This window comes from Amborella trichopoda, chromosome 5, assembly GCF_054954075.1.
Source record: "Amborella trichopoda isolate Santa Cruz 75 chromosome 5, AtrichopodaSantaCruz75HAP2 v2.0, whole genome shotgun sequence".
Classification (NCBI taxonomy): Eukaryota; Viridiplantae; Streptophyta; class Magnoliopsida; order Amborellales; family Amborellaceae; genus Amborella; species Amborella trichopoda.
The window spans coordinates 4,899,665-4,912,916 of record NC_142340.1 but is presented as its reverse complement, the minus strand read 5'-3'; the positions used below and the strand labels follow the sequence as shown (position 1 = coordinate 4,912,916).

At 38.2% G+C, this 13,252-nt stretch overlaps 1 protein-coding gene across 7 annotated transcripts in view; it reads right to left on the bottom strand.

Annotated features, from left to right (window-relative positions):
• The window catches only part of TOC34 (translocon at the outer envelope membrane of chloroplasts 34), a 30,653-nt gene extending 17,740 nt beyond the window's left edge, over nucleotides 1–12,913 (bottom strand). For 5 of the 7 annotated variants that reach the window (XR_016055716.1, XR_016055715.1, XR_016055713.1 and 2 more), the window contains exons 1-5: nucleotides 12,794–12,913; nucleotides 7,646–7,750; nucleotides 5,205–5,312; nucleotides 4,725–4,849; nucleotides 4,193–4,457 (exon numbers count right to left, since the gene is read on the bottom strand). Coding sequence is in view for 3 of the 7 variants with exons in the window: in XM_006853654.4 (XP_006853716.1) it covers nucleotides 4,193–4,457; nucleotides 4,725–4,849; nucleotides 5,205–5,312; nucleotides 7,646–7,744 (597 nt within the window). In the remaining 4 variants the exon portion in view is untranslated. Of the gene's footprint in view, nucleotides 1–4,192; nucleotides 4,458–4,724; nucleotides 4,850–5,204; nucleotides 5,313–7,645; nucleotides 7,763–12,793 lie in introns of all 7 variants that reach the window. The other 2 variants (XR_016055714.1, XM_011628458.3) reach the window with 1 other exon arrangement.
• Nucleotides 12,914–13,252: the final 339 nt, after the last annotated feature.

Here is a 13,252-nt window from a genome sequence, read left to right as displayed (position 1 = left end):
AACTTTTTGAAAAAGCGATGGAACCAGAGTTACTTGTCCCCTAAAAATTCTGGCATTCCTTTCTTTCCATAAGGTCTAGATAGTTGCTGCCACGGAAGCTTTCCATAGAATTTTTCCTGCTTTCGGCCACTGGGAGTAGGTGTTCAGGGCAATTAGGTCCTTGATCGATTGTGGAATCACCCAGTCCACCCCCAAAGAGTTGTAACACACACCCCCAAAGGTCATGTGCTACCTTTTCATCCTTACAAAGGATGAAAAGGTGAAAATTGGACTCCTCGCTTAAGCACAAGCTACACCTGTTGGGAATGGGGATCCCTTTTCATTGCAGGTGATCAATAGTTAGTGCCTTATGAGAAGCAGCTAACCAATTAAAAGTTTGCACCTTTGGGGGGGCTAAAGAATGCCAAACCTGAGAAAGAATGGAGGTAGGATTGAGAGGGAAAGTAGGGGGAGGGTTGCAATAAGGCCTTGTAAAAGGATGACACCGAAAAATCTCCTGACGGAACTAGGGACCAAACGAGCTTGTCACTTCCCTAGACTGGAGTAAAGGTACCGCACAGCAAAGACGAGAGAGAAAGGAACTGAAATAATTCTTCCTCAGTAAGATTCCTTCTAAAAAAGGGTTGCCATTGTCTCCTTCCACCATGCGGTCTAAGTTCATCATCAATAGAGGAATCTCTCTTGGATGTTAAAGCATAGAGAGAAGGGAAGTATTCCCTTAGCGGTGCGTGGCCAATTCAGAGGTCAGACCAAAAAAGGACTCTTCTGCCTTCTCTAGGGTGGAACCTGATAAATGTTTTGAACAATGCAAGGGAGGAAAGAAAGGATCTCCACGCCCCTGACGCATTAGTCCATTGTTTCTTCTCAGGAATCCAAATATGACTTGCTGCGGAGCACCCTTGCCCATAGAGATTCAGTTTGGGTGGCTAGACGCCACCACCATTTACCTAGTAGGGTAAGGTTTTGCTTTCTTAACACTCTGATACCCAGCCCTCCCTGTTTTTTGGGTAGACAGACTTTGTCCCAGGAAACCAGGTGGAACTTAGTCTTATCTGCCTGTCCTGACCAGAGGAAGTTCCTCATGAGTGGTCGAGTCGATTAGCCACTGAGGCTGGCATTTGAAACAACGACATGAGATATACCGGCGCAATGGAGAGTGTCGCTTTGATGAGGGTGACTCTCCCTGCCTGAGAGAGAAATCTCCCTTTCCATCCTGCCAATCTTCTATCAACCTTGTCAATGATGTGAGACCAAAGTCTTTTCTTCGGTTTTCCTAGGCCAAGAGGAAGGCCAAGATAGGTTGTTGGGAGGTCTTCAACTTTACATTCCCAAGAAGGAATGAGCTCTCTAACCTGGTTATTAGTTAAAGCTATCCCCATCATCTTAAACTTCTCCATATTTACCTTAAAACCCGCAGCCAACTGGAAACACTTGAGGAACAGTCTCAGGTTATCTACTCCGACTGTGAGGCATCGAGAAAAACCAATGTGTCGTCTGCATATTGCAAATGCAACACAATTGGCCCCCGTCTCGAAGTGCGGAAGCCAATAAGAAGACCAGCTTGGTAAACACAGGCTAGGGATCGGCTGAAACGTCCACCAAAATGACAAAAAGGAAAGGGAAAGGGGATCTCCTTGTCACAGTCCTCTTGAAGACTGGAAGAAACCCTTCGGAGTTCCATTAATGAGGATCGAGAAGAAAGGGCGAGAGTAACAGCCTCTTATCCACAATCTCCATCAATAACTGAAACTCATTCTAAACATCGTCTCATCCAGGAGTGCCCAATTGACGTGGTCATAGTCTTTCTCCCAATAAATCTTGAAGATCAGCCCCGGTCTTTTGGATAAGTGTCTTGAGTGGATACATTCATAAGCAATCAGAGCTCCGTCGAGGATCTGCCAATTCTTGATGAACGCTGATTGCGAGGAAGAGACGACAGTAGGGAAAACCTGCTGCAATCTTGTCGCCAGCACCTTACACAGAATTTTGTAGGAAGAATTGAGTAGGCTAATAGGACGAAAGTCCGTAAGTTCCTCAGCTCCTTCTATTTTGGGTACCAGGGTAATGAAGGTGGCATTAATAGACTTATTCAGTATGACCCGATGGAAGAATTCATTGAAAAAATTAAGGAAATCTGGGCGGAAGGTACTCCAGAAAATTTTGAAGGGGGACCACTGGGAACCCATCGAGACCAGGAGCTTTGTCCTTAGCCAGGTCATCCAGGGCTTTTAAAATTTCATCTTCGGAAAGGCCGCTCAAACCAAGCAGCCTGCTCTGCCGAGAGAGTGAGGAAGTCTAAGTTTGTCATGGCTGGCCGCTGCTTATTAGGGTCAGAATAAAGATTTTGAAAAAAGGCTAGGATAGCAGACTCAACTTCTTCAGGTCGGTCTAGGTACAAGTTGTTGACCTTGATAGTCGAGATAGTGTTTTCCCTCCTACACCAGTTAGCAATTCGATGAAAGAAGCGGGTGTTAAGGTCCCCCACTTTAAGCCAATTGATTCTACAACGTTGGTACCAAAATAGCTCTTCTTTTTTGAGGGTAGAGAGGTAATCTAGCTTAGTTTGAATTCTGAGATCAAGTTCACTGGGAGACAGGGGCCAGGATTCTTCAAGACAATCTAGTTCAAGTAAGGTGTTCAGGAGGTTTGACTTAATATGGGAATAGTTACCAGGGAGAGATTGACTCCAGCTTTTGAGAGAGGCCTTAAGCAGTTGGATTTTAGATTGTAATCTAAAGCCAACCCTGCCATTCACTCTTCCATCGACTCCAACTTTTGAAGATGTGCGCGCCATGTTGGGATAGTGATGCAATACTTAAAAAGGAGACATTTACAGAATTCCAGACCAATTTTCAAGGCAGTGGGAGGTCGTTCCCGAGATAAAAGAACCTCTTTACCCAAGTCCTTTAGCCAGGGAATCATAGCCTCGTGGGTATCACTTAGTAAATGATGAAAGGAAACCACCACCAAGTAGCTAAATCATGAATCTCTTCTATCAAGGTTGCTATATCCTCCATTGAAACACAACTCTCATATTAACCACAAAGGTCCGGTCAAAGCCAAAAGATGACTTTGAAGTCCTATAGTATACGTACTGCAATCTTAAAACATAAGTTGCAAAAGTCCAGCAGCTTAAAGACCTTTAGATCCCTAACATCATCATTCCGGAAGATGCCACCTACAACAGATATGGCCAGGATTCCCAGTTATTCAAACCGAATTATGCACAGTCAATTTGCAGCAGTTGGAGTATCTTTCATCATTTCTCCATGATGAGAAGCAATCATTTAAGGCACCAGTATTTTATGGGAAAAATGTACTATTTCACTTCCCCCCCAAAAAAAATTTGGGAGGCACATGAGCATCAATTGAGCTCATCAAGAAAATTACTTCAGACTTGATGAGCAAATGGGTTGCACAGACATTGGTCACACAGACATTATTAAAACAATAGTCATCTCCTGATAATACAAATATAGGATAAGAAACAAAGAATTGGGCTTGGGTCAAGACGGTAGAGGCTGGGTTTTCATAGCCTAACGTCTCAAGTTCCATTCCTATGTTACCATGTCTTTAAAAATAAAAAATTACTGGATAAGAAACACTGAATGGGTGTTGAAAAGAATAATCAGGAACTGAAAAGGAGAACATCCACAGAGGAGATTGGTATAGTGATGATGTTGAAGATGATAATATTAAACAGGCCTTTGATTAAGAACTGAAATGGATGGCTAATGAGCGGTTCATGAAAACAAGAACTCAATTGATCAGAACTATATAAAGTTATTGGGTCTCCATAGTGCCATAGTGAACAAAAATTATAGTGCCTGGATTATAAAATAAGATTATAGTGTTTGGCTTCTTATGAAACAAATAACAAGACTGACTTATATTTTAATTTGTTTCCGATGCATTTGTTTCTGATGCAAGACTACTATTTTAACAAAGACAAATAATCATTTTCTTAAGGCCATTAGGGTGAAGATAAAATTAGATTAAAAAAAATGTCAAAATTTCAAACATGATAATGCATTCTCATTTTATTGTTGTTTGAGAAAGCTAGCAGTTACAAGAGATTCCAAACCAAAGTAAAATATTTTCAAAGATTAAAAAATAGAAAAACTTAGCAACAATCATAAAACAACAGTGTAAGCACAATTATTAAATTACCCAAAGAAGTAAGAATAATCACCTCAAGTTCTTGTCTCCTTATTTGACCACCCAATCTAACAACTTTCAAAAGAGCTTCTGATCTTCTCGAGAAAAATTCATCATAACTCAATCCGTCTGGGGGTGACAATTGAGCATGCGTAAGAACTACCAATCCCCTCTGCCATATACCTTTCCCAAAACTATCAGTGATAGCTTTGATGACCTGTCTGTCCAAGTTATCAACCCGATACCCATCTAAACGGTCCACATATAGCAGGATATCAATCGTCTTGTTCAAAAGGAACCTGTCAAGCAAGCACCACCTACGTTTCAAGTTCCCCACAAAATAAACTCGTAGTTATCTAATGTCAAACCCATTGGCATAGATATGAATCACCCATATTTTACTTTTGTGAAGCAAGTAATAAATTATTTGAAGATAATTTAACAAACAATTAATAGATGCAGCCCAAAAGAACAAAGGGCGCATTGTATCGTCCCTGCTAACTGTTACAAAAACGATCTAACGAATCAAAATAAAGAAAGACGCAGAGAAGAACTAACTAAATTACCGTTTTATGATTTCAAGGGCGTGTTCATTGACAAACCCACCTTCTACAAGCCCTGGAGTATCTATAATATTTAGTGTGAAACCGGCTCTTGCACGTGAACAAATTATAGGACGCATTGCTTCAGACTGCACAACATACATCAATGAAAAAAAATAAAGAAAAAAAATAATAAGAAGCCCTTCAACATGCTAATCTCTACTTAATCGAACCATTTTCTTTTCTAATTAACACACCTGCTTTCGATGATGGATGTTAGTGATGAACTGTTCCAAGTGAATGTCCATCACCGGAAACTACAGTCCATCTCCAGCATCCAGCCTTCTGATCAATACATCATAAATTACTGGTGCATGATGTACTTCCCATAAATGAAGGCAACTCATCAAGTAATTCCCAGAGAGAATCGAATGCAAATAACAATAGGACAAAGCTATCCAAGATAGCAAATCAATAAAGAAATGGGTCACTAAAATAACAAACCTGGAAAGCACTAACTGCAGCCACCCGCTCTCCCAAGAGAGAGTTCACAGTTGAAGACTTTCCAACGCCCCCCTTTCCCATTACAAGGATGGTCACTGTGCTCACATTCTATGATGGCAAATCACAAAGTCAAGAACTATGTTTTCAAACAAAATTACAAGCAAAAAGCCATTCCAGTCATGCATGACTCCTCAAATCTTGTAAATCCTAACCTGATACAGATAGGGTTAACTTTTAGTTCTCTAGAAGTTTGAAATTAGAGTCTTATTGGTCTTTTTTGTTTGTAGAGATAAAACAGGTATTCGTGCCATTTGATGTTGTAGAGATTTTTGGGCGATTTTTGTCATGGCTAATGTTTGACAAAATGGAGGGCTAAGATTTAATGGCAACCATGTTTCTTTAGAGTCAAATTAGCTAACACAGTTCTTTTCTTCATATAAATGAATGTATTGTGCTTTATGGATATAGAGACGTAGAACTGAGTTGAGGCCTTTGAAAAGTTCTCTTGGGGTGGTTGGACTCCCTTGCAAACCTATAGAGGATCAAATTTCTCAGAATTTTTGGACACCCTTACACACGTTAGAGACCGGCTTTATTCTCTCATCTTTCTTTATCTTCTATTTTCTCTCCATATTCTATCTAGGTATTAGACCAACAAAAAGATCCCTACATCAAGATCTCACAAGAAACCACTCCTGCAACAAATGATATGTTGCAACGATTTGGGAGAATCCAATTCAACAACTCAAGAAGAATTTGAATCAAGCCATGGAGAGTTTGAAAGAGAATAACTAAGTAGCAAACTCCGAGGAGTGATCGACAAACTAAATTAGCCGTTGGAATGATTAGATAATAATCTTTGTGGAAAAGAGGTTGGGCATAATCCTGTCAGACAAGCATCAAATGTCAACTACAAAATCAACCCAAAACCACCACAAATTTCAATGACTATGAAGAAAAATAAACAACAGCTGTTTCACATAAATTACAACCCTAGGAGAAAGAAAAATCAAGAAATGCTTGATATTACAATGTTTTGCTGCAAATTCCACATTAAGTTTTCTATAGTTGAACAATTTAAGTGGAGAAGATGATGAAAGGTGGGCCCCCATCACAAAAGACTATGGGGGCCTCTAATGGAAGTGGTGAACAAATCATACAAGAGGTCAAGCTTCTCTCAAATTGGGAGAATTATGTAGTTACCACTTATTTTTAGGCTTCTAGAAGTTGGACATTATGGCCCATTGTCATTTTATCTAAAGAGATTTTAGGGATATTTGTGTCTTTTGTTGTTGTGATGATTTTATATATTTGACATGGCTAATATTTGGCAAGATGAACGGCTACATTGTCTTAGTGATTAGGTTTCTAGAGATTCTAGTTATTAGGGATGTTTACTTATAAGATGTGTCGTGCTCTATAAAAACAGAGCAGATGAATTGACTTAAGGTCTCCTAAAAAGACTTTTTGGAGTGGACTCCCTTGCAAAGAAAGGCTTAAATCACTCAAATTTGAGTTAAGACTCCCTTACAAACCTTTGAGAGAGGGTATACTCTCTCTCACTCTCTCTCTCTCTTACAAACCTTTGAGAGAGCGTATACTCTCTCTCTCTCTCTCTCTCTCTCTCTCTCTCTCTCTCTCTCTCTCTCTCTCTCTCTCTCTCTCTCTCTCTCTCTCTCTCTCTCTCTCTCAGTGGGTGCAACAAATATCACTCAGTGGGCACAACAACTGCAAGAACCCCTTCCCCTTCCTTGCTCCTGTAGTCGAACAAGATCTCTTAGAAAGGGCAGGCAAGGGACAAAGGCTACTATCCCAATAGGTCAGTAGGCAGAATAAGAAGGCTCACTCAAATTCATCAATTTTATTTAGTGGTATTCAATCAATGAAGCTTAGACAGTTGTGTGAATCACTCAGATTATTGTGGTGGTTACGGAACTTCAAGAAGCCCAACACCTCCACATGGTAATTCCTCAATAGCAGCATCAAGGTCTCTCACCCAATTGACTAAGAGCAGCCAATTGGCAGTATTTAATGTAGGAAAAAGAGAGAAAATAGAAAAATTCATCAAAAAATAGAGATTCCACTCCAAATCAAGAAATTTGACCCCCTCTAGGTGTACAAAGGAGAGTCCAACCCAAAAACAATTTTTACCTAAACTCAATTCAACTTCTCTGTACTTAACAAAGCGCACAACAATAATAGCTAACTTGACTCTCAACTTGCCAAACATTAGCCATACCCTTAATCTCAACAACAACAAAAGACACAAATACCCCTAAAATCTCTATAAAATAAAAACCAAGTTGATCCGAATTTCAAACTTCTAAAAACCTAAAAATAAACCATAAGCACATCATAACCCTAATCCATTAAATAGTGGAGCATGATTGAAGAAATTAACAATTCATGACAAAAGTTTGATCCTAGTCCTTCAGGCTTACCTCCTCCTTTAGTTTACCCAATAATTCCAATAATTTGGTTTGCGTAGCAGTAGGAAACTGTTGAATTCCAGACCATTCTCTGATAAGTTGGGCAGCCATAGTGTCCTAAAAGAGAGACTGCATATCAAGTACAATCCCTTGAATACATGAAAAAAAAATACAAGAAAGAGCTAACAAACCCCAGAAAAGTATTGAAATAGAAGTCCTAGAATTTTGTGGAACCAAAGACACTGCATTTCAGTAATATCAGCAACTAAACAAAAAAAACCCTAGAAGTGGTTGGAACCAAAGTAAGTTGAATTCAGCAAAAAGAGAGAGAAAACATGTGGGAGAACAAAGTAAATTCACTTCAGTAACAACAAATAAAAACATAACAAAAATCCCAAACTTAAAGGATAAAGCACATTAGACTCGAGCATATGTAAGAGAGTGCTTCATGCTCTTTTGTAAAGTAAACTCAAGAAACCCCAACTCAAAAAAGTATGAAGCTTTTGAGGAAAATGGACAACCAATTAGGGTTTGGGCATTCACTCACAAAGCCTCATTGACTCATTACTTCCCTCTACACAGAGTGGATATAGTGGGTTTTCTTGATAATAAAGAGGGACTTATAATAGTCCTTAGTGCCCCCTCTTAGTGTATATACTATGCTATATACGATCACAATAAATATTTTGTCATCAGATTTATTGCTGTCCAATCATAGGGTAGATGGTTATGATGAGAAAATATGACACCAGCATAGTTTCAATTCCTTTGCTCACCATTCTCAATTCCTTGAATAGACAGCTTCACTTCCCTTCCTCACCGTCCTCAATTCCTTGAATAGACGGTGACGATCTAATGATTGCATGTTCAGTATGGTTGTACGGATTAATGTGCAGTTTGCATTGATCACTATGTTATAGCTGGCATGTTATTTGGAGTATGTAAAGAGGAAATAAAAGTCAAATAGCTCAAACAATGTAGCATGAAACTTAACACCAATAGATATTAGAAACAATTCTTCATATGGGCAAGAGAAACCACTAAAATATTGTAAAAATTACAAAACCACCACAAACATAATAATTGAAAAAGATTAGGCGGACCAATAGAACTTGCTCATTTGGCTCTACATGTCAAACACCTAATAAGGATGATTATGTGGACCCATGACTCTTTTATCATCTTTTCTCTCCGATTTATGGATGCTAGATATCTCCATACTCGGCTTAAAATATATTTTTTTTCCAAATTGATCTTGGGATGCACCAAAAATGCTTTGAGATGATTCCAGGTCAACATAATGAGGTGCTTTAGCCATGGAACAAATGCACAACTTGGTTTTCTAAACAACATCCAATTCACGTCCTACAGCTAGAAGTATAAGAACATTGTGGCTACCTAACCTATCAAGAATGGAGGAATTCAACAATATGCTATTGCAACTCAAGCCAAATTACTGGAATTATGAGGTAAACTAAAGCAGATAGGCTCAAAGGACATGAAAAACAAATTTCTACCATGAATTGTTAATTTCTTTCCCTCATGCTCCTGTTTCTGATAGATTGGGTTATGATGTTGTTAGAGTTTATTTTTAGGTTTCAAGAAGTTTGAAATTAGGGGCAATTTTATTTTTTCTTTTTTGTAGATATTTTAGGGTTTTCTATGTCGTTGTTGTAGAGAACTTAAAAGGTATTTTTGTCATGGCTAATGTTTAGCAAAAGAGAATCAGCTTAGCTATTCGGTTTTTTTTTTTCTCATAAATAAATATATTGCTCTTTGTAAATACAGAAAATTGAATTGAGTTTAGGAGACAGAGTTGTTGTATTGAGTTTCGGTGAAAAGCATAGTTGTTGAGATCGGGAGTGGGGTTGAGATCAGGAGTTGTGGATTGTCAACGGCTATAAGAACCTTATGGTTGGGAGTGTCATCTGTATAATGCATATATTAGGGATCACGATCCCCAAATATCAGGAATCTTGATCCCAACCTCTTGGGGATCTTGATCTTGACCTTTAGGGATCTCAAACCCATGCTTTTGGCAATCTTGCTCCCAACCTTAAAGAGTATATATAATCTAGGAACCATCCTCTCGGATATTTTCATCTCTCTTGATAAGAGGTAAATTGCAATTTATCTCTAAGAACCTCAAATACAATTCTTCTTCGTTATTTTCCTCATAGTTGTATTTTTTATACTACATGACTTAAGAAACTACACAAGTAAAAAGAAACTTACAACACAACTCTAATAATTTACCTCTTTGTTTTCATGATCTTACATAAATTATTAGAAACTAGAGATTCTGAAATATTGAGTATGGAACATCATTAGTTATTGGTACCAATTTTCTAAAATCCGAATTGGCAAGGCGTACTGGTCACCCAAGAAACCGGTTCGCATCGGCGCATTGCCGATCCGGATCAGTGATCTGACCGATGTTCCAGTGTGAAAATCAATAGATAAAAAAATTTAAAAATAAATATTAATAAAAATACAATGTTAGGGAACCAAGCAATTGGCCGGATCAACCAGTTCTCTAACTAGATCACCTGATACCCAAAGGGAACCCTGCGAGTCAGTTCAAACCGAACCGAGTCCTGGTTCCAACTAAGAACTAGTTCGTCCAAGACTGATTCCTTATCCAAATAACCGATCCAAATAAATAATTCCCAATCTGGATCAACAGGCTTCAAACACTCATTGGTACATGTGATAGAGTAGTAAAGGTTACTAGGTATTGAAAGATAAAATATAAGAGAACTTATTGCATATGAAATATCTTTATTGGGCACAAAACAAAGTTCATAAAGTTCTAGTCATAGAGGAAAAACAAGTAAAATTCATTGTTCTTAAAACCTCTAAAGGACCATTGGGTAGAAGAGCATTTCTATTTCGAAGAAGAAAGGCATTGTGGGAGACTAATTGGGGAATGCCTGGGTTAAATTAATTGACGTTACAAAATTGATTATCACTAGAGTCAAATTCAACTAAAATGATAAATTTGAAGTTAAAATGCAGATGACTCAACACTCATAACTTGCCCAAACACAAAACTGTTTAGGAGTATGAGAAAGATAAAAAGAAACAGACAGTAAACAAAAGGAGAATTGTTTAGTGCGTCCAAGCCCGTACTTGTTACTATGCGGGCGTGGAGATCTACACCATCCACCAAAGAAAGTGCAGATCTACACCCCAAAAGAAAAAATAAAATCAACAGTTCAAATATTTTCTCCAAAAAATATCATTTCTAGCTTTAAAAATTTATTTATTTTTACATATTCATAATCAATATATTAAAGATTATATATTCCCTAAAAATTAGTATTAAATTCTATTTCAAAATAAATTATTAAGGGGCCCGCATTTCTACATGTGAGTGCGTGGACTCATAGAAACTGCATCCTAAACAAAATTCAAAACATTCCTCCTAAGAAACTAGGATGTGATGATTAATTATATCATGACCACATAGAAGACTACCATCATTACTCGTAGCCATCAAATGCAGCAAAAGCCAACAAAAAAGAAAGGGCTCAAGGAAACACAAGTAAAGAGCCTAAAACACATTAAGATACATGAAAAAATAAACATTGCAATACCAAAATCCAGGCGTCTTTCGAAACCAAGGAATTAGAACAAATACAACAGAGCCCCTGTCGAGAAAAGCCAATGCTTGAAATCCTTAAGGCACCATTTGATTTCATAGCCAAAGTGCAACGTGGACCCTCTCTGAAAATTTGTCACAAGCAATTTGACCTCATGAGATGTCTGATTCACAAATCTAAATGGATTCCCAACTGCAATTGGCTCCCAAATTGAATTTTTGCAAAACTACTCTCTCTCACATCACCATTGCAACACCACAACCACAGACCCACTGCCATCGCCTAGCTACCACTACTCCACCACCCACTCTGTCATCACCACTACCACCACCACCTCCAACACCGCTCCAACACTGTCAACTACACCGCTGCCACCACCACCATAGCACTACCATCATCATCATCACTCTACCAGCTCCACCACCATCATACCATCACTATCACCACCACCATCATACCACAAAATAACAAGTTGTAATTCGAATTGTAACAATAAAACATCCATAAACGGTCCCTAAAGGAAAAGGAATGCAAGAAAAATCAAGTATGAGGACATGCACAAACTACAAAGGCACACAATTCACATCATCCTAAACACAAATAGAAGAATCTTGAAAATAGCTAGGACCATGAAACCCACAGAAAGAAACCCATTCATCCAACCATTAAAATAAGAAGCCGTCTGATTCACTTGCATCAACAATAAGCTCAAAGCCCACAAAAACAAATATCCATACCCATGAACCTGAGAAAAAGATAAAGAAAGGAAAGGAAGAAGAAAAAGGTGATAAACAAAATAAATGCCAAAAAACTTGAAACTAGAATAGAAAAGGAAAACAAAATAAAATAAAATAACCTAACATAAACAGATAATGTACATTATATAGACGAAAGGTATTTGGTGAGTCAGCCAATTTGCCTACTTATGTACATCCCCCCTCCAAAATCCATATTAAGGCGGACTGCGGAACCAAAATTTTAGGTCTTTTTCAATCTCAACCACGACAATGATCATGAATCTGGATATTCATTGAAAAATAAGAAGAGTTCTTTTTTTTTCCTTCATCCAGTTTGATTTTTATTTGAGGCACCATTTTTTAAATCCACCTTAGAGATGGACGTTGGATGCATAAGGCCACCACCTAAATTGGTGAGTCGGCTAACTCACCAAAACCGTGTCCTCATATAAAATTCACTACTCTTGAAGACTATAAAATGGCTACAAGCCTGAAACCCTGATAAACTAAGGCACCCAAGATAAACATAGCAACACAGAACCTGAAATCCTACATAAATGTGGAAAATTTTAACAGGGAGAAAGAACCAATAACTAACAAAAACATCATTAGCCCCTGAAAACTAAGAAAGGTCAAACCTTGATTCAAAAATAAAATAATTGAAACCATCAAAGATACCTGCAATATGCCCCAAATCACAAAAATGCCCCAAAAGCCAAAGAAAACCACAGTCAAATCCTAATCAAAATGAACAAGAATCTCAACATGAAAACAAACCCTAGAAGCCTAAATAACCTCTCAGAAAAATTAAAGCTTACCTCGAAAACCACTGCAACAAGAGCGCCAAACCTTAGTTCCTCTAACTCTCTCTCTCTGACTCTCTCTTTTCTCTCACTTGAGAGATGCGAAAGTAACAAAGTTCGATGCTCAAACCGCTCGTGCTCGCAAAAGGTCTGAGGGATGTTTGAAGCGGCGGGTTGTACGAATGCTTTGCCCGTGTGGATAAGGCCATAAGTTTCTTCAGGAAGAAGTTCATATAGAGCCGGGGCTCTAAACAATCAAATTACAGCCCACCTCCAAATTTTCATTAAAAGAGGTTGTTTTGATGCTCAAATATCTTCAAATTGATCATCTCTATATCAAGATACATGGACATGAGAAAAAAAATAGATTTCGGGTTTTGAAAATAGTGCATCTTGTAATACATTTTTTGACCGTCAATCTTCAATATTTTCAAGTTTTTATAAATCTACTCAATCTACATTGTTTTTAAGCTT